We start from the raw sequence: 26,735 nt of genomic DNA on the forward strand, positions 1-26,735 counted from the left end.
AATAGTGGGCGGGGAGAATGTCAGTAAAATGGAGCTGATTCTAACAATCAAATCAGTATTGTGAGTTAAGTACAATTTTAGACTAATACTTGTTTGGCAAGTTTGACTTTACATCGCACAGCTTTAAAATAGCGTTTCAAAGACTTTTTCCCCCTCAGAATTCTGATAATTTAGCAAATCTATTTATTTATTTCCTGCAATTCTCTTGTGTATCTAGTAGTAAATTGTAAATAACGTATGACATGTAAATAATTCATTAGCTATGTTTCAATACAAAGATGCAAATTGGACTCGTGCAAAACTAGAATATTGTATAAAACATTTGCGAATTGTTCTATTAAGTAAGACAAAGATGACAAAATTGTAAGTTCTTGATAAACTGGTGACAGATCAACAAGAGAGCTTATTTTTGGAATCTTTTATTTTCTTTGTCACAGACGCAGGTCGGAGGAAAGAAAAACACAGTGGTCCTGCAGAAACTGACTCCAGACACTCCTTACTCCATCACTGTTGCTGCGGTCTACGCCAGCGGAGAGGCCAGAGACATTTCTGGCCAAGGAAAGACATGTATGTGATTTTACAGCATTGGAGCGTTCCACTGTTTTGGGGAAACAGGCTCATTTGACCACTCTCTAGAATCCATTCAGACAATTTCCGGATCTGGTGGGAGCATTTTTAGCTTAGCTTAGCATAAATCATTGAATCGGGTTAGACCATTCGCATCTCAGTCAAAAAATTCAAAAAAGAGTTTTGATAATTTTTCTGTAGGTTCAATATGTACTAAGACTGAAAGAAAATCAAAAGTTTGGGATGTAGGAACTATACTCATTCTTCCGTATTAGCTAAGGAACTTTGATGGCATACCATGACTGCAGCAGGCGCGTTATTACAAAGTCATGTAGTTACAAAATATTTTCAGATGCTTAATATTATTTTGTCTTATTATTTAAGTTTTTTGATTATTACAGAAGAGTCCAGGAGTCCAGAGTCCTTTAAATAGGGAAACTGTCAAAAAAAATGTTGGGATTATTTGAGTGTGATGCTAATGGTCTAATCTGATTTAGTGATCTATGCTAAGCTAAGCTAAAAGTTCTCAGATTGGCTGAATGGTTTAAAAAATGGTAAAACTCAACTGTTTAAACTATGGGTGAGTACTTATGAAAAAGTGTTCCTCTAATTTGTAGTATATATTTTTTTGCAGTAAAACACACAAAAACACAGTGGGGATCAACATTATTGCTTTTTTCATGAAGACATTTTAAATTTCCTACTGTAAACATATTAAAACTCAATTAATGATTAATAATGTGCATTGCTAAGACTTAAATTTTGACTTTAAAGGTGATTTTTTTTCAACGATTATGAGATTTTAAAATAGTTGTAGCTCGGCTAAAATATCCTACCAAAGAAAGCTTATTTGTTCTGATTTTAAGTTATGTATACGTTTAAATTGTAATGTACTCTTATGGACACATACACTACCTGACAAAAGTCTGGTCGTTGATTCCAGTTGTAAGAGCAACAAATAATAATTTGACTTCTAGTTAATGATTTGGAAAAGTGGCAGAAGGTAGGTTTTTTTCAATTAATTATCTGTTGGACGGCATCCCAATCATAACAAATACTACAGAAGACCTGTTGGAACCCGCATGGACCCAAGATTCTCACAGAAATCAGTCAAGTTTGGTGAAGGAGAAATCATGGTTTAGGGTTACATTCAGAATGGGGGTGTGCGAGAGATCTGCAGAGTGGATGATCAACATCAACTGCCTGAGGTATCAAGACATCTGTGCTGCCCATTACATTACAAACCACAGGAGAGGGCAAGTTCTACAGCAGGATGGCGCTACTTGTCATACTTCAGCCTCCACATCAAAGCTCCTGAAAGTAAAGAAGGTCAAGGTACTCCAGTATTGGCCAACCCAGTCACCAGACATGAACATTATTGAGCATGTCTGGGGTAAGATGAAGGAGGAGACATTGAGGATGAATCTAAAGACTCTTGAGTCATTGCAGAGATGTATGGATGCAGTCCTCCAAGCTCATGATGGAGTCAGACACAATATTCATTCTGTTTCCACTGCACCATGACTTTATATTCTATACTGGACATTATTTCTGTTAAATGACAAGACTTCTGTCTAAGCGAAGTCAGACCTTACTGTCCTAATAAAATCATTCAAAATCATTGATGATTATATTTTATTTTGGTAAAATAAGCGTAATCTAGAGGCCTTTGCCTTTCATAAAAGCCACTTCTGACACCGAATGATCCACTAAAAGTCAAGTTATTATTTGTTGTTGGATAAACGACAAGACGGTTGTCGGTTAGTGTATGTTAATGAGATAAATTAGACCTGAATAGAGTTAATTGTGTATGTGTTCCCATAGTGCCGCTGGGCAGTGTGCGGAATCTTCAGGTCACCGACCCCACGGTCAGCACTCTGAATGTGCGCTGGGAGCCGGCGGAGGGAAGCGTTCGCCAGTACAGGATCTACTACCAGCCTGTCGCAGGGGGCGCAGAGGACATGGTACGTCCTGAAGCTCTGTTATGTTACTATATGACCAGTCAGTTTAACCCGAAACACATTTCTATGTGGGAATAGGATTTGAGTTATTGTGCTTAATATTAATAAGTGTAACTTTTCCAGAAAACATCAAAAATACTCCATTACTAAACACTCGAAAATGTAAAAAATGACACAGAAATGTTACATTTTCTCCTGAGGAGCTTTAATCTTTTATTCTTTCTTTTTTTTTTCTCAAATCCTCATTCCTGAAAGTTTTGTTTATGCTTTGCAAATTTTGTTCGTTATTTTGGCACAAAACTGACATGGCGGCAGGCTTTTTATTGTCACAAATATAATTCCATAGCAAATAGCAACACGTTGAGTATAAGAAAATACTAGACTTTTATTTTGCTATTTTAATATCGTCCCAGGTCCAGGTTCCTGGAAGCACCACCAGCACCGTTCTAAAGAACCTGCAATCTGACACTCAGTACAAAGTGACGGTGGTGCCAGTCTACGCTCCTGGAGAGGGCAAGCGCATGTCGGAGACTGGAAAAACATGTAAGTTCATACAGTTAGGCCTGCTTGATTGAGGGATAAATGATCGATTATGGGATCATTTTAATTGATTGACCCCCTAATATATGGAGGCATCCCATCAGTGACAATATACATCCATATCGCACTCCTACAAGTGTGATATTGTGTTTATACAACAGTTTGATGGCATAATCATGTATATAAAAAAGAAAATCAAACCTGGAGAGCCTCAAAAATCCTTTTGTATAAGGAACTACTTTCTTCCAGCATTAATTCACATCTGCTGTTGACCGTCAGGAGAGCAGAAACCGTTGCTCATTCACCAAAGTCACTTTAGAGCTAGTATTCAAACTATTCTCTAGCGTATTGTCTGAAGTGATGACAAAACAGGAGATTTTGCTGACATTTTAAGATTATTAGGCTGAACAGCATGAAATGCCATCAGTCTACAGAGATTTCCCAGTATTTCTCTGTTGCAATTGGGATATCACAATAATTAACCCTGAAAAAGCCTAAGCAAAGCAAACACTAGCAGATTACTATGGTATAAATACAGCACTACACCATACAAAGAGAGAGATCGACTTATTATGTCACTTACCTGTTTTATAATGATTTGATCAGCTGTAGATTGAAATTAGGCTGAGTTTTTCCTCCTTTAAGGGCTTATTATGTGGTCTATGTTGTCATCTTGTGGTGGAATGTCAACCATCTTTGCTCTGCTCAGTAAAACAGGCTGATGAATGCCGACGCGCTGTATCTCCAAAGTTATAAATATTTACATTATACACTATATATATATATATATATATATATATATATATATATATATATATATACACTACATATTTAAAATAGGCACTATCCTTATAAATAAACTGCATAGTTATAGTCTAAACAACTACATTCATGCCTAAAAAAGCCTCAAAAGTACATTTATGTTGTCCAACAGCTGCAATTTTTGTCAAACTGTATTGAGTTTATTGATCTGCTGTCACAATATGTGGGCGGAGTAATACACAAGGGTGAAGAGGATGTACAAGTGCTGTTATTGCAGAATATCACATGGCTTTTAGCCAATCAGATTCAACAACCAGGCAGAACTGTTGTATGAACGTATATTTAAATTAGGGGTGTCAATCAATTAAAAATTGTATGCAAATGAGTTAACTTGAGATTAACGAATTAAGCACACATTTTATATGTTCTAAATGAATATATTATTGTGTTTTGAAACTCCATAAAAACAATATCAGGGACTTCAGTGCCACAATAAAAAACTGAAACATAATGCTCTATTGGGATGCACCGAAATGGAAATTCTTGGCCAAAGCATGATGAAGCATTTGGCTATTCACATCGACAATAAATGTGGATAACTTTTTTCTTGTTGACAGTTCTATCAGACATTTTATGTATATAATCTTCCCTTTGTACCTTTTTCGCTCTCCATCATTTCCAATTGGTGCTGCATTCTTACCAGCCACCAGATACATTTGCATTATTAACGCATTAACTTTGAAAGCCCTAATATATATTAAAAAGTACAAAACAAACTAACAAAAAGTCCTCAATTTTGGAAAATTTTTTAAAATTGAATAAATAAAGAGAATCTTCACCTATTAAACTTGATTTGTTTCTTATTAAAGCTATAAGAATATAACACACTGTCACTTTAAGAGCTGATTTATGCCTTTTCATTTTGAACTCTTTTTTTTAATACATGAGTGTTAAGGATAGGTGACCAGAACAGTTCAAGTTTTTTTAAAAGCGTGCATAAATCGAATACACTTCAATAAATAAAGCACGTTCCATGCTGTAAAAGCCACTGATTTTTATGTTAAACTGAGCTTTGCGGAGGAATGAATGTGGACTTTGACGGAATAATCAATTTATCTCGATTAATATTTTTTCATAACCATTGGAGGCCGAAATCGGAATTGAACTGCACAGACGCAGACACAGCCTCGTCTTATTTTAGCATCAGTGGAAAGTTAAAAAGCTCCCGCACTCATCCATCATCTAAACCCGAAACCCCTTTTTCCCACTCCACAGTTTTCTGGCTTACTAAAAATGCTGTACTTTGATTCTATAAATAGAGTCGAAGAGGTTTTGCCCAGAGATTAGGTCAGCTTTATTAGATTGATCACTGAGGGGGGAATGCCGATGTGCTGGCAACCCCATAAATGTGACTCCAGTTTGGGCCTAATGAGCCTTCTTTATGGGCTGTAATGACTGGGGATGCTGGTCCATCTCACCACATGGAAAACCCAGGGAGGTGCAAGGACATGAAAGCCCCCTTATTTACTGCTCAATGCTCCTCTTTTCAATCAAACCAAGAGGGTTTTTTGTTGTTGGCGTCATTGTTTTTCCACTAGTGCTGGTTTCATTCCCATCATTGCTGTGCTGGGTTTTCCACATTGATGAACGTATTGGTTTTGTTTTAAAACTGTGATCAGCTATATCAGTTAATGAAAGTTGTACACGGTTACTATTAAAGCAAGCCGCTAATAGGGTAAATATGATTATTTGTTGTTATGAATAAATGAAGATTATTAGAGTATACAAAAATACGATTTCAAAAAGTTCCATATGGAAGTCTAATAGATCACAAGATATGCAAATTACATATATGATATACAAAGTCCATGTTTGGATTTTTCATTTAGAGAGTATGCAGCATACATTTCAAATATGTCAATTTTTATATATTTATTTTCAAATATTTGACTTACAAATATGTACATATGAGACCTATATGTTATGTTGCACATGTATATTACAGCATATGATTGTATGATTCAATAGATTTTTATTTTAAGCCAAAAATGATCAGTATATTAAGTAAAAGTGATGTTCCATGAAGACATTTTGTAAATTTCCTTCCTGAAACGTATCAAAACTTTATTTTTTTTATTAGTAATGAGCGTTTTCTCAACTTTTAAAGTAATTTTTTCAATATTTAGATTTTTGAAAACTTTAGATTCCAAATTTTCAACGAGTTGAAGCTCAAATAATGTTCTGATAATCAATGGAAAGGTTATTTATTCAGCTTTCATATGATGTATAAATCTCAATTTCCACATAAATTTTCCCTTATGACTGGTCAGATATTTGTTCAATAATATTAGCTATAATTATATATACAGTACAGTGGTGTGAAGAAGTTTGCGCCCCTTACTGATTTCTTTTTTATTTTCATGATTGTCAAAGATTAATGATGTTTCAGATCATCAAACTAATTTAAATATTAGTCAACAATAACACAAGTAAACACATCATGGAGTTTTTAAATGATGGTTATTATTATTAAATGAAAACAATGTCCAAAACTACATCGCCTTGCGTGAAAAAGCAGTTAAACGTGATTTAATACTGGTTAATCACACCGGAGTTCAATTTCTCCAGCCACACTCAGACCTGATTACAGACACAGCTGTTCGCAATCAATAAATCCCTTAAATAGGACCTGCCTGACAAAGTGAAGTAGACCAAAAGATCCTCAAAAGCTTGGCATCATGTTGAGATTGCAAGAAATTCAATTTGTTTTCTACTTTGGTTCCCCTTGATAATAAAAACCTTAATTTCAAAACTGCTTGTTTAATTGTGTTATCGTTAACTAATACTTAAATTTGTTTAGAGATCTGAAACTTTAAAATGTGACAAACATATATATATATATATATATATATATATATATATATATATATATATATATATATATATATATATATATATATATATATATATATATATATATACATATATACAGTTAAAGTCAGAATTATTAGCACCTCCGAATTATTAGCCCCCTTAGTTAGGTTTTTTCAACACATTTCTAAACACAACCGTTTTAATAACTCATTTCTAATAACTGATTTATTTTATCTTTGTCATGATGACAGTAAATAATATTTGACTAGACAATTTTCAAGACACTTCTATACCGCTTAAAGTGACATTTAAAGGCTTCACTAGGTTTATTAGGTTAACCAGGCAGGTTAGGGTAAATAGTTATTGTATAACGATGGTTTGTTCTGTAGACAGTGGATATTGGCAAGGCAAGGCAAGTTTATTTATATAGCACATTTCATACACAGTGGCAATTCAAAGTGCTTTACATAAACAGGAATAAAAGAAACAAGTATAAGAGAAATAAAAACAAATAAAAGAAATAAAAATAAAATAAATAAGCATAAAAGCAGATAAAATGTGTTATAAAAGAATTAAAAAGAAGAGAAAAACATATTATATATATATAATATATAACTTAAAGGGGCTAATAATTTTGACCTATAAATGCTTTTTAAAAAATTAAAGATTGCTTTCATTCTAACCGAAATAAAACAAATAAGACTTTCTCCAGAAGAAAAAATATTATCAGACATACTGTGAAAATTTCTTTGCTCTGTTAAACATCATTTAGGAAATACTTAAAAAACAAAAAAAATTCAAAGGGGGGCTAATAATTCTGACTCCAACTCTGTCCCTTCTCTAGATGACTCATTAAATTAATAAAAAAAGAAAGAAATATCACTCAAAATACTCCAAATGTATTAAAATGCAGTGTTTTCTACAGTGATGTAGTGTCTTGCTTTAATTAATACAACTGAAATCACACAAAAGCTCAAAATATAAAGTCTTTCAGGCAAAATGTAACCTGATAATTCCCAGAATTCCTTTGATAAACCCAAAAGTAACATAGTTCACCGCCCCTCCCCTCTTTCTTATATGTATTTCTTATATTCTGAAGAATGTAGGGGAAAAGTTATCATTGGCATTGATAATAGGAATAAAAATGTCTGTTTTTTTTCTCAACATTCTTCAGAATATCTTCCTTTGTGTCCAACAGAAGAAAGAAACCCAAACATGTTTGGCTGAACTCTCCCTTTAAGTTTCAAAAACCATTTGAACCAAACCAAATGTGTGACGTGTTTATTTCCGTAGTGTTTGACATTGAAACTTTAAACCTGTACGTATTAAATCTGTTGTAAACTGTTACCACTCAGGCCTTTTTACTGTCCCCTTTTTACTGCTCGTGTCTGAAACAGTGGTCCGGACCCCTGCCAAGAACATCCAGGTTTACAATCCCACCACAAACACCCTGAACGTGCGCTGGGAGCCGGCTTCAGGACAGGTGCAGCAATACCGCGTGGCTTACGCCCCTCTCTCCGGGATCCGGCCCTCTCAGTCGGTGAGTCCTACAAAATATCAATCTAGCAAGCTGATATTTGTCTTTAGGTGGCACGGTGGCTCAGAGGTTAGCACTGTTTTCTCACAGCAAGAAGGTCGCTGGTTCCAGTTCCGGCTGGGCCAGTTGGTGTTTCTGTGTGGAGTTTGCATGTTCTCCCTGTGTTGGAGTGGGTTTCCTCCAGGTGCTCCGGTTTCCCCCACAGTCCAAAGACATGCGGTATAACTGAATTGGGTAAACAAAATTAGCCGTGGTGTATGAGTGTGTCTGTGAATGTGAGACTTTATTAGATTAGATTAGATTCAATTTATTGTCATCACACATGTACAAGTACAAGGCAACGAAATGCAGGTAAATGGAACCCCCCGACCGTGCACAGACATCACAACTCCAGGGAAGACAGGTCACAGGAGGTGGAACAGGAAATAAGATACATTCAGGAGAGAGAGGCAAAAAAAACTCCCTCTTACCTTGCTCTTAAGTTAGAGCAATGTGAGATCAGGGAGAAAGAAAAAGCCCCAGCAATCTAGCACAAAAACACACCGACAAGACATAACATTGCCACAGGGGATGGGAACAGGGGGTGTGGATATAGTCCGGTAAGAGCGGGCAGCCATCAGGTCCTGCAGCCATCGAGGCGCTGGTCACAGACCCGCCTACCCCCTCCAGTGGGTGAAAGCATACGAAGGCGTTGGATTGGGGCCAGGAAGTGTCGTGCTGTGTATCTGTGTGTGTGTGTGGGTAAGCCTGTAGAGTCCAACAGGTGTCCTTGACAGGGATCAGGAATTTCAGAGCTTCTCCTTATCTTGCTATCCGGGAGAAGTTGTTTTGCTCCAGCCGAGGCCGTCTGGCAGGAGAAAAGAAAACACAGGGTGTTTATGGGTGTTTCCCAGGGCATTCGCTGCATAAAATATATGCTGGAATAGTTGGCGGTTCATTCTGCAGAAAATAAATGATTCTCATTCTCACATCAACTTCAATGACTAAGAGGGATTTTTGCGTAATCTCAGAAAATCCATAAATGACTTTTATTGTCATCAAACCCTTACATAAAGAAAGCAGCTGTGGGAACCCTGTTTTATGAGGAAAACACTGTTCAGATATTTCTTAAAGGGACGGATTCCCCCAAAAAATCAAACTTTATGAGTTTCTTTCTTCTGTTGAACACAAAAGAAGGCATTTTGAATGTCAGAAACCTGTAACCATTGACTTCCATAGTAGGAAAAGCAAATAGGTTGCGGCTGGATAACATATGCTGGAATAGTTGGGGGTTTATTCTGCGATGGTGACTTCTGAAATGGAGACTAAGCCGAAGGAAAATAAAATGAAAAGCAAATACTATAGAGGTCAATGGTTAGAGGTTTCCAGCATTCTTCAAAATATCTTCTTTTGTGTTCAACAGGAGAAACTCATGAAGGTTTGAAACAGGAGAAGGCTGAGTAAATAATGAGAGAGCTTTCATTTTTGGGTGAACTGCCCCTTTAATCCTTATTTCTTATCTTTTCCATTACCGTGGACAGTTTTTCCAAATTAGTTGATGTAGGTCTTGATTTAGCCCGGACATTTTGAGTGCTGTAATTGTATCCTCTGATTTGAGATACATTGTTTTATCTTTTTTCTTTTGGAATGATGAAACACCACAAAGCACAGAAGTGCAATCAGTCATCCACTAGCTTTAAAGGGCACCTATGGTAAAAAATCTACTTTTCAAGCTGTTTGGACAGACTTATGTGCATGTATGGTGTATAGACTGTCATATTGGGGTGATATAAGCACACCCAGTGCTTTTTTTTTTCGATTTAACAACATAAAAAACGGTAGACCAATTGGAGCAGTTTTCAAACCGACCGCAACTTTACGTAGGAGAGCGGTCCCCCCGCCCACCAATATTGATTGACAGGCGCGTCATCATATCCTCAGTTTGTTGATTCACGTCCGCCATTTTCAGCGTGAGTCGAAGCGATATCACTAAAGGAACACGCTAGCTCTATTTTTAGATGCAAGGCTCATTGGGCTCAACACAAGAGCAATATTCTCCACATTATCGCTCTAATCGGAATTATTGGTTGTATCTTTAGGTAGGTTTGCAAACATGTGTACTTCTCATTGAGTCTACCTTATACTTCAGCCGTTTGCATTTCTCGCGATCCCAGAAGCTCCCTGTGATCTTAACTAGCATGCGTTTTAGAAGTCTAAACATAGGTTTCTATCAGGGTACACTCAAGTCGACGGCTGGGCGCCGCGGACCGCTGCAGAAACCTATGTTTAGAATTCAAAAATGCGCGGCGCGACGATTCGGGACACTTCATGTTTCTGTCGCGGCTTCGAGCGGCGCATCCGGTGCCTCAGTCAAAGTTAATTCAGTGTGTGTGGTTATTAGTTTCTGTGTACAAGCTCGGCACTTGAAACTAGCACACAGTTGGCTGTAAAACTGTACAAAGACACAAATGATTTTGTACTCTCTGCTTGGTCTGTGTCCGAGTCGTACATGTACGACTGAATGGTGATCCTCTCACTCCAGCCCCTTCTCCGTCTGCCTGTCAGACTCTTGCAAACGCAGAGCGGGTGAGCTCATGGCCCCGCCCCCTTGTTACGTTGGCGGGAAGCCGAAACTAATTTACATGTGAAGCAACACACCCATAAATCAGCGAACTGTGGACACGCCCCCAACATGACACTTTTTAACACATTATAATAAAAAAATCTGAATTGTGTTTTGAACTGAACCTAAACTGGCACACTCAGAACCATAATATTAATATTAAATCATAAAAAAGAGGTAAACTATGTGCCCTTTAAAGTAAGTTCTTGAAAATAGACTAATTTTACAAGTCATCTAGAGTTAAACAGTTAGGTTTAACCTTTTTTCAATCTATTCAACTGTTCTCCAGGTCTTCTCTGCAAAAAAAATGTGTTTCTTACTTCAATTTTTTTGTCTTTTTTGTAGTCCAAATATCTAAAAATTCTTAAATCAAGAAGCATTTTCTAAACAAGCAAAACATATTGTCTCATTTTAAGAAATAATATGTCAAAATGAAGTGAGTTTTTCCTTAAAACAAGCTAAATAATCTGCCAATGGGTTAAGCAAAATAATCTTATGCCTGAAGGAAAAACAATATCAGTTTGCTTACCCCATTGGCAGATGATGTTGCTTATTTTAAGGAAAAACTCACTTATTTTTGACATATTATTTCTGAAAACAAGACAATATGTTTTGCTTGTCTAGAAAAGGCTTCTTGATTTAAGAATTTTTAGATATTTAGACTAGAAACAAGACAAAATCTCTAAGCAAGAAAAGCATTTTTAGCAGTGTTGCTGGAGCATTTTTATCTTAGCTTAGCATAAATCATTGTATCAGATTAGACCATTAGCATCACACTCAAAACAATCTGAAAATTTCGATAATTATCCTATTTAAATTGTGACTTTTCTGTTGTTACTTAGTGTACTACTAAGGCAGATATAAAATAAAAATCATAATGTTTTTGCGCCTGCTCTAGTCATGGTATGGCCACAAAGTTCTATGATGATTGCATATCGTTTCTAGCCATATCAGTCTAGAAAAAGGCAACTTTTCATTTTCAGTCTATCTTAGTACACAATTTAGCTACAGAAGAGTGGCGTTTTAAATAGAAAAATTATTATTAACTCTTTGGTCATTTTTGAGCATAATGCTAATGGTCTAATCTGATTCCATGATCTATGCTAAGCTAAGCTAAAAGTGCTAGAATGGGGAGTTGTAAAATGAGCCTATTTCTTAAAAAAGTGTTCCTCCACTCACAGTTCACCCAAATATTTCCTCACTATTTAAATGTGTTTGTAAACGTTTATGAATTACTTTCTTTTGTCGAACACGAAGCAAGATATTCTTATGAATAATGGGGAAAAAAGCAGCCATTGACTTCTATAATAAGAACCAAAAATACTATTGAAGTCAGTTACTTACAGTAAGTTAGTAAGTAAGTCCCCCACCCCCCCAAAAAAATCAATACATCTTTCTTTTAAAAGCCAGAAATTCATAAATTAAGTTCATAAAACCATTTGAGTGCAAGTAAGTGGTGAGAAATTGCTATTTGTGGGTGAATGTCTTCACACTTTAAAATAAAGGATAGAGTCATCAGGAATGGAGAAAGGAAGGTTTCCCCTGTCATTAATTGGGAAGCCGGTGACCTCGTGACCTGGCGTTGTGAACGGTGGTGAAAGGAAGTGATTGCAGGACACTGTCAGCACATCATTCACTCCTATTATTCATCTGCTCGTCTATTAACACATCAAAGGAATGTTTCCACTGCCTCCTGCTTTGCATTGGTGAAGCGAGTGAGTGTGTACTGTGTTGGGAATCAGCGGTGACACAAACATCCATAAGTGCAGGAGGTCATCGCTAGAAAAACAGGCCAACGTCTTTCTCAGGGTGTAATATAGCAGACGTTTTAAAGCCAGTGAGACTATAATGCATTATAATAATATGTAGAAGTCTCTAGAGTAAAATATGAGATTTCAGATATTTGTTTCATTGTGAATTTTTCCTGACAATGTTTGCAATAAAAAAATAATAATATAATGATTATATAATGTAGATAGATAGATAGACAGACAGACAGACAGACAGACAGACAGACAGACAGACAGACAGAGAGAAGGACTGACTGACAGATACGTAGTCAGTAAGATAGATAGAAATACAGATGGATAGACAGACGAATAGAAAGAGAGAAAGACAGATAGAAAGACTGACAGAAAAATGTATATAGACAGACAAAGATGGAAAGATAGACCAACAGACAGACATTAAGACAGACAGATAGGTAGACAGACATACAGAAAGATAGAAAAACAGACAGAAAGATAGAAAGACAGACAGAAAGATAGATATACCAACAGAAAGGCAGACAGAAAGACATGAAGTAAGACAGATAGACGGAGACATAAAAATAAATAGACTGATAGATAGACAGGCAGAAATATAGACATAAAGACAGACAGAAAAAATAGATAGACAGACAGGGAGAAAGAGAAACAGATAGACAGAAAAATAGATGGACAGAAAGACCGACTGAAAGGTATGAAAGATACAGACAGAAAGATAGACAGACAGACAGATCGCTAGAAAGACAGATAGACAGACAGACACAAAAATAGAAAGACAGATGGAAAGATAGATATACCAAACAGACAGACAGAAATATAGACCTGAAGAAAGACGGACAGGAAGCTAGATAGAAAGACAGACAGAAAGATAGAAAGACAGACATAAAGATAGAAAGACAGACATAAAGACAAGCAGATAGACAGACAGAAAGATAGACATAAAAACAAACAGATAGATAGGTAGACAAAGACAGACAGACAGACAGACCAGACAGACAGACAGACAGAAAAACAGATAGACAGACAGACAGATAAAAAGGCATACATAAAGATAGATCGACATAAAGACAGACAGGTAAACAGAAAGATAGATAGACAGACAAGGACAGACTTGAAGATAGATATAAAGAGACAAATAGGTAGACAGAAAGACAGACAAAAAGATAGACAGACAGAAATATAGATATATCAACAGACAGAAAATAAATAAATAGATCGACACAGAAAGACAGGTAGAAAGATAGATAAACAGACAGATGGACAGAAAGATAGACAGACAGACGGAAAGATAGACATAAAGATAGACAGACAGACAGACAAACAGATGTATAGAAAGACAAATAGACAGACAGACAGAAAGATTGGCAGACATACATAAAGATAGAAAGGTAGACAGAAAGATAGAGAAAGACAGAGAGACAGACAGAAAAACAGATAGACAGACAGAAAGACACGGAAAGATAGATAGACAAAGACAGACAGATAGGTAGACATAAAGACAGACAGACAAACAGATGGCTAGAAAGACATGCAGAAAGATAGAAAGACAAACAAAAAGATAGATAGACAGACAGATGGAAATATAGACATGAAGAAAGACAGACAAAAAGATAGACAGAAAATAGATAGACCGACACAGAAAGATAGCTAGATAGAAAGATAGATAGATAGGTAGACAGAGAGATAGAAAAACAGACATAAAAATAGATAGACAGACAGACAGAAAAAAATAGCCCAACAGACAGAAAGATAGACAGATGGATAGAAAGACAGACAGACAGACAGACAGACAGACAGACAGACAGACAGACAGACAGACAGACTGACAGACAGACAGACAGACAGACAGACAGACAGACAGAAAACAACAGATAGATAGGTAGACAGAAAGATAGAAAGACAGACAGACAGACAGACAGACAGACAGACAGAAAACAACAGATAGATAGGTAGATAGAAAGACAGACAGACAGACAGACAGACAGACAGAAAACAACAGATAGATAGGTAGACAGAAAGATAGAAAGACAGACAGACAGACAGACAGACAGACAGAAAACAACAGATAGATAGGTAGATAGAAAGACAGACAGACAGACAGACAGACAGAAAACAACAGATAGATAGGTAGACAGAAAGATAGAAAGACAGATAGACAGACAGACAGACAGAAAACAACAGATAGATAGGTAGACAGAAAGATAGAAAGACAGACAGACAGACAGACAGACAGACAGAAAACAACAGATAGATAGGTAGACAGAAAGATAGAAAGACAGACAGACAGACAGAAAACAACAGATAGATAGGTAGACAGAAAGACAGACAGACAGACAGAAAACAACAGATAGATAGGTAGACAGAAAGACAGACAGACAGACAGACAGACAGAAAACAACAGATAGATAGGTAGACAGAAAGATAGAAAGACAGATAGACAGACAGACAGACAGAAAACAACAGATAGATAGGTAGACAGAAAGATAGAAAGACAGATAGACAGACAGACAGACAGAAAACAACAGATAGATAGGTAGACAGAAAGATAGAAAGACAGACAGACAGACAGAAAACAACAGATAGATAGGTAGACAGAAAGACAGACAGACAGACAGAAAACAACAGATAGATAGGTAGACAGAAAGAAAGAAAGACAGACAGACAGACAGACAGACAGACAGACAGACAGACAGAAAACAACAGATAGATAGGTAGATAGAAAGACAGACAGACAGACAGACAGACAGACAGAAAACAACAGATAGATAGGTAGACAGAAAGATAGAAAGACAGACAGACAGACAGACAGACAGACAGACAGACAGACAGACAGAAAACAACAGATAGATAGGTAGATAGAAAGACAGACAGACAGACAGACAGACAGAAAACAACAGATAGATAGGTAGACAGAAAGATAGAAAGACAGATAGACAGACAGACAGACAGAAAACAACAGATAGATAGGTAGACAGAAAGATAGAAAGACAGACAGACAGACAGACAGACAGAAAACAACAGATAGATAGGTAGACAGAAAGATAGAAAGACAGACAGACAGACAGAAAACAACAGATAGATAGGTAGACAGAAAGACAGACAGACAGACAGAAAACAACAGATAGATAGGTAGACAGAAAGACAGACAGACAGACAGAAAACAACAGATAGATAGGTAGACAGAAAGATAGAAAGACAGATAGACAGACAGACAGACAGAAAACAACAGAAAGATAGGTAGACAGAAAGATAGAAAGACAGATAGACAGACAGACAGACAGACAGACAGACAGACAGAAAACAACAGATAGATAGGTAGACAGAAAGATAGAAAGACAGACAGACAGACAGAAAACAACAGATAGATAGGTAGACAGAAAGACAGACAGACAGACAGAAAACAACAGATAGATAGGTAGACAGAAAGAAAGAAAGACAGACAGACAGACAGACAGACAGACAGACAGACAGAAAACAACAGATAGATAGGTAGACAGAAAGAAAGAAAGACAGACAGACAGACAGACAGACAGATAAATAGATTTGTATGTATCTTCCTAATTGTACTAATTGTTTTCTAGTATAAACATGCTCGTTCAGTCATATTTTTAGTGAGCTCACTTCATATGTAAATAGTCATCTGAGTTGCACGACATATGAAGAAACTCTCCTATAATTTAGTGTAAATCATCTTATTTCCCTGTTTGAGTTTGTCTTTGATGTTGCTGTGAAATGCGAGCCGCTGATGTTCTTTGTGCTCTTCTCTCATTCATCAGTGTAAAAGCATGTGAAGCATCGTAAATGTCACTGCTTAACAAAGGCAGTCTGTGTGTGTGTGTGTGTGTGTGTGTGGCTGTTAATTATTAGTGTTTAATTGTGGTTTAGGTGCTGGTTCCAGGAAACACCCACACGGCTCTGCTGCAGCAGCTGGAATCAGACACTGAGTACTCTGTGAGTGTGGTGGCTCTGTATGCTGACGGAGAGGGCTCGTCTGTGTCTGATAATGGGAAAACACGTGAGTCTGACGCCACTAACTCATCCTTGTGTTTAGGGCTCGTTCTCAGGACACATTACTGTTTGTGCAATAGCATTTCTGGATTTATTCATTCGGCTTTTTACTGAATGAATGAATGGATGAATGGATGGATGGATGGATGGATGAATGGATGAATGGTTGAATTTATAAATGAATGGATAGATGAATCGATGGTTGAATTAATAAATGGATGGATGGATGAATAATTTGATGAATGGATGGATGGATGCATGGGTGGATGAATAAATAGATGAATGAATGGATTAATGGATGGGTGGTTGAATGTATACCTGAATAGATGGATGAATAAATGGATGGATGAATGAATGAATAAATGGATTGATGAATGGATGCATGCATGAAATGGTTATTGAATAAATGTATGAATGAATGGGTGAATTAATAAATGAATGGATGCATGGGTGAACAAATGGATTGATTAATGTATGGATGGTTGAATGCATGTATTGATAAAAGAATTGATGGATAAATGGATGGATTAATGGATGTCTGGATGGATAGTTGAATGCATGCATGAATAGATGAAGGAATGAATGAATGAATGATGGATGGATGCATGAATGGGTAAATGAATCAATGAATAGATGGATGTTTGGATGAATGAATAAATGGATGGATGCATGAATGGGTGAATGAATGAATGAAAGAATGAATTAATAGATGGCTGGATGGATGGTTGAATGAATGGATGAATGAATAAATGGATGGATGCATTAAATGGTTATTGAATGAATGAATGAATAAATGAAGAAATTAATGGATGAATGGGTGAATAAATGAATAAATGTATGGATGGTTAAATACATGTATGGATGAAGGAATTGTTGGATGGATGAATGAATAAATAGATGGATGGTTGAATGCATGCATGAATGGATGATTGAATAAATGGATGGATCATTGGATGGTTGAATGTATGCATGAATGGATGGATGAATAAATGGATGGATGAATGAATGATTGATGGATGAATGAATGATTGATGGATGCATGAATGGGTGAATTAATAAATTAATAGATAGATGGGTGGGTGATTAAATAGACTGATGCATAAATGGGTGAATGAATAAATGAATAGATGGATGGCTGGGTGAATAAATGGATGGATGCATGCATGGGTGAATGCATGAATGGGTAAATGAATTGATGGATGGATTAATAATTTGATGGATGGATGATTGGATGAATAGATGGACGAATGAATGAATGATGGATGCATAAATGGGTGAATGAATAAATTGATAGATAGATGTATGTGTGAAAGAATAAATGGATGGATGGATGCATGAATGGGTGAATAAATAAATGGATGAATGGGTGAATGAGTTGAGGGATGGATGAATACTTTGATGGATGAATGGATGCATGAATAAATGGATAGACGGAGGGATGGGTGAATAAATAAATGGATGAATGGGTGAATGAATTGAGGGGCGGATGAATACTTTGATGGATGAATGGATGCATGAATAAATGGATGGATAGATGAATGATTGATGGATGAATGAATGAATAAATGGATAGACGGAGGGATGGGTGAATAAATAAATGGATGATGCGTGAGTGGGTGAATGAATAAATGGATGAATGGGTGAATGAACTGAGGGGCGGATGAATACTTTGATGGATGAATGGATGCATGAATAAATGGATGGATAGATGAATGATTGATGGATGAATGAATGAATAAATGGATAGACGGATGGATGGGTGAATAAATAAATGGATGATGCGTGAGTGGGTGAATGAATAAATGGATGGATGCATGAATGGGTGAATGAATAAATGGATGAATGGGTGAATGAATTGAGGGGCGGATGAATACTTTGATGGATGAATGGATGCATGAATAAATGGATGGATAGATGAATGATTGATGGATGAATGAATGAATAAATGGATTGACGGATGGATGGGTGAATAAATAAATGGATGATGCATGAGTGGGTGAATGAGTAAATAGATGAATGGGTGAATTAATGAATTGGTGGAGATTTGTGAGATATGTAGTTGAAATTCTGTTGGAAGAAGAATAAAACAATAATACAAATTTTTAAGAAATTAAAAATTATGAGACACGTAAATCATAATTGCGACATATGAAAGCAGCCGCATTTTCAGAGTTAAAATTACAATTACAGATTAATAAAGTCACAATTTCATGATTAAAGGGCTAGTTCACCCAAAAATGAAAATGTACTCAGTATGTACTCTCCCTCAAAAAGAAGATATTTTGAAGAATGTTGGAAACCTGTAACCATTGACATTCATAGCATTTGTTTTTCTTACTATAGAAGTCAATGGTTACAGGTTTCCAACATTCATCAAAATATCTTCTTTTTATATTTAACAGAATAAAGGAACTCATGAAGGTTTGAAACAAATAGAGGATGAATAAATGACCGAATTTAGATTTTTTGGGTGAACTATCCCTTTGAGGTAGCACTGAGGATAAAAGCCAAATGTTTACCGTAAAGCGTCAGTTAGCGAATACAGGTTTTGATAGTATGATGACAAAGAAATAACTATTCTATTGTATAAATAAATAACTCCACTAAGATGGTGATAATACATTTTCCAGAACAGAATCAAATGTATCCAGCAAAGTTTGGTATGCTGGTTAATTCCATGAGTAGGAAGTCATAAACACAAATGAGCTCATTTCTTGAGAACGGCGCCCTCAGCAGCGGGATATTCAGAGCGTGTTTCTGTTCTTCTGGCTGCAGTGCCCCGCAGTGGCCCCAGGAACCTGCGGGTTTATGATCCCACTACTAGCACGCTGTCGGTGGGCTGGGAACATGCAGAAGGGCCTGTGATGCAGTACCGCATTGGCTACGCACCCACCACTGGAGATCCCATTGAGGAATTTGTAAGTCGTTTTGTATTTTATATGAGTGATTATTGCAGGACATGATCACGCAGAACTGTTACCATCAGGTATTTACAATCCTGATTTTATAAGTCTGGTGGAGGTTATTTAACTGGATGGATGCTTGAGAGATGATCTTACTCTGCTGTTTTTGGGGGGGGTTTTGCATAGACAACTGTCCCAGGCAACCGTAACTCGGTCATCCTGCAAAACCTGCAGCCAGACACGCCCTACAACATCAACGTAGAAGCCATTTATCAAGATGGCCCTGGAGGACGACTCAGTGGAGATGGAAAAACATGTAAGGATGGTTACACAATCACACACATTAGTACTCTATAGTAGCCTACTACTCAGTAGGTACTGCATTTGAGTTTAAACGTACTACTCGACTGTTAGAAAAGTACGTTCTATACAGTATGAATGGAACTCGGATGTATTACATCCACCATTTTGTCATCGTCACATGACCTACCCATGTCAGTCGTGTCGCTTTACTCTCATTCACGAATTCTCTCGTGATGCATCATAGGATAGCGTAGCATCCATTCGATGTTCACTTCAGAATCTCGCCGAAAGTAGTAGGTCATCCGGGAACTTCTCTCATGCTGTTTTTCGAATTCGATGAATTCGGACATCATACTCAGCTCACATGCTGTTTTTAACGTACTGTATAGTATGGAAGTATGCAGTGTGCAGCATATGTATTAGAGGTGGGAATCACAGGTAAACTCACGATATGAGTATACAGTATATCAAGAGAAAACCCATTCGCGATATATCACAATATTTGTAAATGAATAAAAATTTACAAGATGTATTTCTTTTATCAACAACACATTTTATAGAATCGCAACAAGTGCTTGAAAATGCTGATGCGCATCATAGAGCAGTTTAGAGCTAAAAAGGTCACCTCTCTAAATTAGCCAAAGCATTAGCATCTCAATTGTGTACAAATTACATTTCAAGAGTTCCCACTTAGATATGCTTGGCGTATAAAGCAGGTTTGGCATGCTGTCCCGGGAGAGAACCCTGAGCTCGGAGATATTTGAGCCCAGGGCTCCCGCCCGTTCGATAAGCATATCAGGAGATCCGAGATCAGGTAGGTCTCGAGAACTCCCCCTTTAGAAAAGGGAGGAAAAGGAGGAGATGGGGTGGAAGGGGGGATTCTTCCAAATGAAGATAGAAACAGTAGGGAGAAAACGATCCATTTATAGTCAACTAGGATCACTCTGATTGGATTATTACTGATTACAGATGAGCGGCCAGACGTGCTCAATCATATCACGTGCTCCTCTCGAAATTAGTTTATGAAGCTTCACTTAACAAAAAATGTCAAATTAGTTTTCTGTAAGACACTTATTTAGCCCAGCCAAAATCCAAAGTGGTAAATGGCTGCAGTGCAAGACTGATCCCAGCAGGCACAGGATGCCAACAAGACGTCAGATTGACGTTGTACCCTAACATCATGGAGACTTTACTTTTTGTTTGGAAATAAAAACAGGTGTAGTCAACAGAACAACATCATCTGCGAATAACAGAGATTAAATTCTGTTGTTCCCAAACTGGACCCCCCTCCAGCCAAAGGCTACACATAGAAATTCTGTCTATGAAAATGATAGAATAGAAAACAGAATTGGTGACAAAGGGCAGCCCTGCCGGAGTTGGCTTCATCGAACATGGACCTTCATCATGCACTGGGACTGTTTGTTGTCGAGTGTGATGTGGCTGGGATTAAAATCAGCACATCCAACTCTGAGGCCATGGTGCTCCACTGAAAAAAGGTGGTTTGCCAACTCCAGGTTGGAGGCAAGTCCTTACCCCAGGTGGAGGAGTTCAAACATCTTGAAGTTTTGTTCACGAGTGAGGGAAGGTTGGAACATGAGAGTGACAGGTGAATCAGTGCAGCGACAGCAGTAATGCGGTCAATGTACCGGTCCGTTGTGGTAAAGAAGGAGCTTAGCTGAAAGCCAAAGCTCTCTATTGACCAGTAAGTCAATCCACATTTCTACTCTCACCTATGATCATGAGCTTTGGGTCATGACCAAAAGGACAAGATCTCGGATACAAGCGGCCGAAATGAGTTTCCCTCACAGGGTGGCAGGGCACACCCTTAAAGATAGGGTGACGAGCTCTGTCACCCGGGAGAAGCTCTATGTTGCGAGAAGCCAGCTGTGGTGACTCTGGCATCTGTTTCGGATGCCTCCTTGACAGCTACCTAGGGAGGTGTTCCAGGCATGTCCAACCAGGAGGAGGCCTCAGGGAAGACCCAGGACACACTGGAGGTACTATGTCCCTCGGCTGGCCTGGGAAGGCCTCGGGATTCCCCCGGAGGAGCTGGAAGAAGTGTCTGGGGAGAGGGAAGTCTGAGGTTCTTACCTAAGGCTGCTGCCCCCACGAACTGGCCCCGGAAAAGCAGATTAAAATGAATGAATGAATGAATAAATGAATGAATGAATGAAGGGGTTGACGTCAAAACCCAAGATCAATGTCCAACCTAAAATCAACCAAATATCAACATCTAATGATGTTACAACTTGACATGTCTATCAGACGTTGGATTTTGGTTGCCATACAGTACCTGATGAATTAAAGTATTTGACGTCAATATGATGTTGGTTTAAGATGTTGGCTCAATGATGGATTTTGGTCACTTTCCTACACAACCTAAAAACAACCAAATATCTATATGATTTGATGTCGTTATAGGACATAAAAATAACATTGTCCTTAGACGCTGGCTAGACGTTGAATTTTGGTCACCCGACATCACCTAAATCTAACCTAATATTAACATCGTATGACGTTGTGTACCTGCTGGGGTGAATTAAATTAGATCTTTTGTGGAGTTAAATAAATATCGATACTTGGCGCTAGAGTTTCGATAATATATCACGGCCGGAAAATCGCCATATCGATGTTTTGTCACAGCCCTACTAATTAGAGTATATGGATGGATGGATGCACCAATAGATGGATAGATGTAAAGAATAACATATGGAGGTATAGTCAGCTGATTGACAATGCTAACTATAATATAACAGTGGTGCTGTATATGAGTAAAGTGGTAAATTGCCCTGATGTGATGTTTGTGATGTGGTGTCTCTTTCAGTGGATCTCCTGGGGCCTCGAAACCTGCGTGTTTCAGATGAGTGGTACACACGTTTCCGAGTATCCTGGGATCCTGCAGCTGCACGGGTCAATGGATACAAACTGGTCTATACACCAGTGGGTAAGAGACCGTTTTTGTATTTTATCATGTTAGGTGGATCCCAAATCGCATGCCTTTGCACTTGATCATTTACAATAGTCAGAGTCTTGCTTATAGTTTAGCATTTGCATGTGTTTTTGAGGCCTGTGGCTGTATAATGATTTTAAAAGCATTCTGGCGTAATAAATTATACCGTTTGTAGCCTATATTAGGTGCAATAAATTGTCTCTGACCAAATAAAAATAAAGTGTTAGATAAATTGGGAGCTAATTACAATCAAGTTTTGGCATATTTTTGCCTTTTCAACTAGTATTTAGTCACATATTTAAAGACTGAGGTTAGTGTAAAAGAATCCTTATCCAATGCATCAATCAATGTTGTATTGGACCATATGAACTCAGAATGACTGAATTACTTTTGAACAGAGGTTTCATGTGCTGGTGAAGATTAAAGATACAGATGAGAGGTTTGCACTGACTGTAGGCTATATGTTGCATGTTGTTTTTGAGCTCAAATAAGGACTAAATGTATCCTGTGTGTAGTTTATCTGTAATTGGTAACATTTCAGAGACTGTAAGGGTCTGTATGTGTTCATACTGTATATGTTGGATTTATTTATTTTATATAATTGCAGACGTTACAGTGTCGCACTATCATTGATCTGCAGTTATAATCAGATCATGTACATAGAAACGTTAGTAATGAACATTTATAACGTTACACAAGTATTTATGTGTACAAAGCATCTGTTTTGAGAGAAGTGCTTCTCATATGATGTGAACGACCCGTACAGCTTTACTTTGAGCAAGAATGACGTCGACTGCAACTTTCTGTCAAAAACCATGTCCACCAAAAGGGTACTATTGGTAGTCTTTGGCAGTGAAGACACATGCCTGATAAAGGTGAACCGTACCGTACAGTACCGTACCACTCAGTGGAAACGGGTTTAACCAAAAAGATTAACAAACCCCTTGAATTAATTAAGTTAATTTAATCTAACATTCAGTCCTTCTTCAGGCCAGAACAGTGTCCAAAACATGACATGATAACACGCAATTATAGATATAATATTCTTTTTGTCTTCTCTGTTGTCATAAACCATAGAAATTTAGGTTTTTAGTCCATGAAAGTCAGGGAATAGTCAAAGAATTTGACAATTGGCTTATATTGAAAAGCCCGAACATCAGCAAGCGAGCAAAATATATGACATTGTGCTGGTGTTTTTTTTTTTTTTTTATTAACCATTTTAAGATTTTGTTCTATATACAATAAATCCCGAGATCCACCCAACAGAAAGGTAAAATATAATGAAAACAGTATTAGTGCAATAATAGGTACAAAAAATCTGTACAGTTCAACCTTTATATGCTCCCTTTGAGCCAAATAATGAGAAAAAAACAAACCTACCACAGCTATGCTGATGACACTCAGATCTACCTAGCCTTACTGCCTAATGACTACAGCCCCATTGACACCCTCTGCCAATGCATTGATGAAATTAACAGTTGGATGTGCCAAAACTTTCTTCAGTTAAACAAAGAGAAAACTGAAGTGATTGCGTTTGGGAACAGAGATGAGGTTCTCAAGGTGAATGCGTACCTTGGCTCCATGGGTCAAACAACAAAAAATAAAGTCAAGAATCTTGGTGTGACTCTGGAGTCAGATCTGAGTTTCAATAGTCATGTCAAAGCAGTCAGTAAATCAGCATACTATCATCTCAAAAACATTGCAAGAATCAGATGCTTTGTTTCCAGTGAAGACTTAGAGAAACTTGTTCATGCTTTTATCAGCAGCAGGGTGGATTACTGTAACGGCCTCCTCACTGGCCTTCCCAAAAAGACAGACAGACAGTTCATCCAGAATGCTGCGGAAATCAGAACCAGGAAATCAGAGCACATCACACCTGTCCTCAGGTCTTTACACTGGCTCCCAGTTACATTCAGAATAGATTTTAAAGTATTATCACTGGTCTATAAATCACTAAATGGCCTAGGAGCTCAATACATTACAGAAATGCTCACTGAATACAAACCCAACAGATCACTCAGATCTTTAGGATCAAATAAACTAGAAATTCCAAGAGTTCAGTCAAAGCAGGGTGAATCGGCTTTCAGCTACTAACAGCGCCCCCTGCTGCTGAAATCAGCTTCCAGAAATGATCAGATGTGCTCCAACATTAGACACATTCAAATCAAGACTGAAAACACATCTGTTTAGCTGTGCCTTTACTGAATGAGCACTGTGCTACGTCCCACAGATCGCTCTATTATGTTTTTCTCTTCTTTTTAATTCTTTTATAACACATTTGATCTGTTTTTATGCTTATTTATTTATTTTTTACCATTTTTATAATTTGTTTTTATTTTTCTTATACTTGTTTCATTTATTCCTGTTTATGTAAAGCATTTTGAATTGCCACTGTGTATGAAATGTGCTATATAAATAAACTTGCCTCACCTTGCCTTACAGTTGTACAGTTTTGGGAATTTATTTTGGCTGTGGTATATTCCAAACTAATAATGTTCAGTAGGTAGACTTTCCAAGAAAGTTCAACTAGAATAGATGGATCCAGCCATAGTTTCAGGATCATTTTTCTGCAACGGACAGAATCATTCTTTGATTAATGGATAATGAGAGTGATGAATCGTCCAACAGAAGAAAAAATAATGGGTCGTCTTTTTAATATTTTGACTCAAGTATACATATTGTGCCTTTCAAAACCATCTTGAAAACAGTTTGAATTTCTGGTTAGTAAATAAAAGAAGCTAATGTTCCACTTGGGATGACAGTAAACTCAAACACTACACTCAAACACTCAAGTGTGCCATTTTGGACACAACTGAAGGTAAAACCATGGCACAAGCTCCACTAAGTTGTTTATCTGTTACTCCAGGCACAACCGACACCATGGAAGCCTTTGTTGGAGACGTGACTTCACACCACCTGCACAACCTCCAGCCTGGCACCACATACGACCTCAAGCTTTACGCTCAGTATGATGCGGGCTTGAGCGGCGCTCTGGTCGGACAAGGAACCACTCGTATGTGCTTGCTTTCTTTAAATGTGAAATCCTACAGGTGTGTTGTGGAAATGTTTTAACTGTGCGCTGCTGTTGACCGTTGCAGTGTATCTCAACGTGACCGACCTCACTTCCTACAATGTGGGCTACGACTCTTTCTGCATCAGATGGACTCCTCATCGGGCTGCCACCTCCTACAGACTCAAAGTCAACCCTTTCAATCGTAAGGAGGAATTCTTTTAAATGAATGCTGCATTTTATTCATGTCCCACTCTAAGACACTTTAAAATACTTATGCCACATGTCATAGCCTTGAAAAGATCAGCCCACCCTAATTATCTATTAGTTGTAGTTATTATCTCTGCTTGCCTCCAGAGATAATCTGATTTGTATGCTTACTTCTATACACACATGCACACACACTTGTACAGGTGTCTTTTGTGAATTCCCATAGACTTACTGTAATGAAATTTAAAATGTACAAACAGTATATACTATCTCCCAACCCTAACCCCTTAACCCAGCCCTCACTGAAAATAATTTGCATATATAAAGTTCTTAATTATGGATTATATACAGTATGAGCGGTTTTCCTCATTTGGACCCAAAAATGTTCCCACAAGAATTTTTTGGTATTGCTATACCTGTGTAAATATATCTGTTTACATCTTACCATCTGTAACAAAACTATGCTGACAATAGAATTGAGGATCCACAATGCAGCGTCTTTATTTATACAATCGTCAGGCAGGTAAAGGTCACAACAGGAACAGAGAGAAGCACGCAGGTAATCCAAAAGAGTAGTCGAGGTCACAGGTGAAGAGATCGGTACAGGGGGCAAACAGCATAAACAATAAATGAGGTGAGGGTCAGGAAACACGGCAAGGCAAGACAATGGAATGCTTCGTAGTGCTCCAATAAGCAAACAAGACTCAGCAATGATGTGTGTGTGTGCTGTTTTTATGGTCCA

General features: G+C 37.5%; 1 protein-coding gene across 5 annotated transcripts in view; it reads left to right on the forward strand.

Annotated features, from left to right (window-relative positions):
• The window catches only part of col12a1a (collagen, type XII, alpha 1a), a 175,772-nt gene that overhangs the window by 83,742 nt on the left and 65,295 nt on the right, over positions 1-26,735 (forward strand). For all 5 annotated transcript variants that reach the window (XM_056477770.1, XM_056477771.1, XM_056477774.1 and 2 more), the window contains 10 exons: positions 438-567; positions 2,392-2,531; positions 2,942-3,071; positions 8,102-8,244; positions 16,495-16,624; positions 19,393-19,535; positions 19,707-19,836; positions 22,648-22,767; positions 25,640-25,786; positions 25,872-25,988. In XM_056477770.1, coding sequence (XP_056333745.1) covers positions 438-567; positions 2,392-2,531; positions 2,942-3,071; positions 8,102-8,244; positions 16,495-16,624; positions 19,393-19,535; positions 19,707-19,836; positions 22,648-22,767; positions 25,640-25,786; positions 25,872-25,988 — 1,330 coding nt within the window. The remainder of the gene's footprint in view (positions 1-437; positions 568-2,391; positions 2,532-2,941; positions 3,072-8,101; positions 8,245-16,494; positions 16,625-19,392; positions 19,536-19,706; positions 19,837-22,647; positions 22,768-25,639; positions 25,787-25,871; positions 25,989-26,735) is intronic.

Source organism: Danio aesculapii, chromosome 17 (assembly GCF_903798145.1).
Source record: "Danio aesculapii chromosome 17, fDanAes4.1, whole genome shotgun sequence".
NCBI classification, from domain to species: Eukaryota; Metazoa; Chordata; class Actinopteri; order Cypriniformes; family Danionidae; genus Danio; species Danio aesculapii.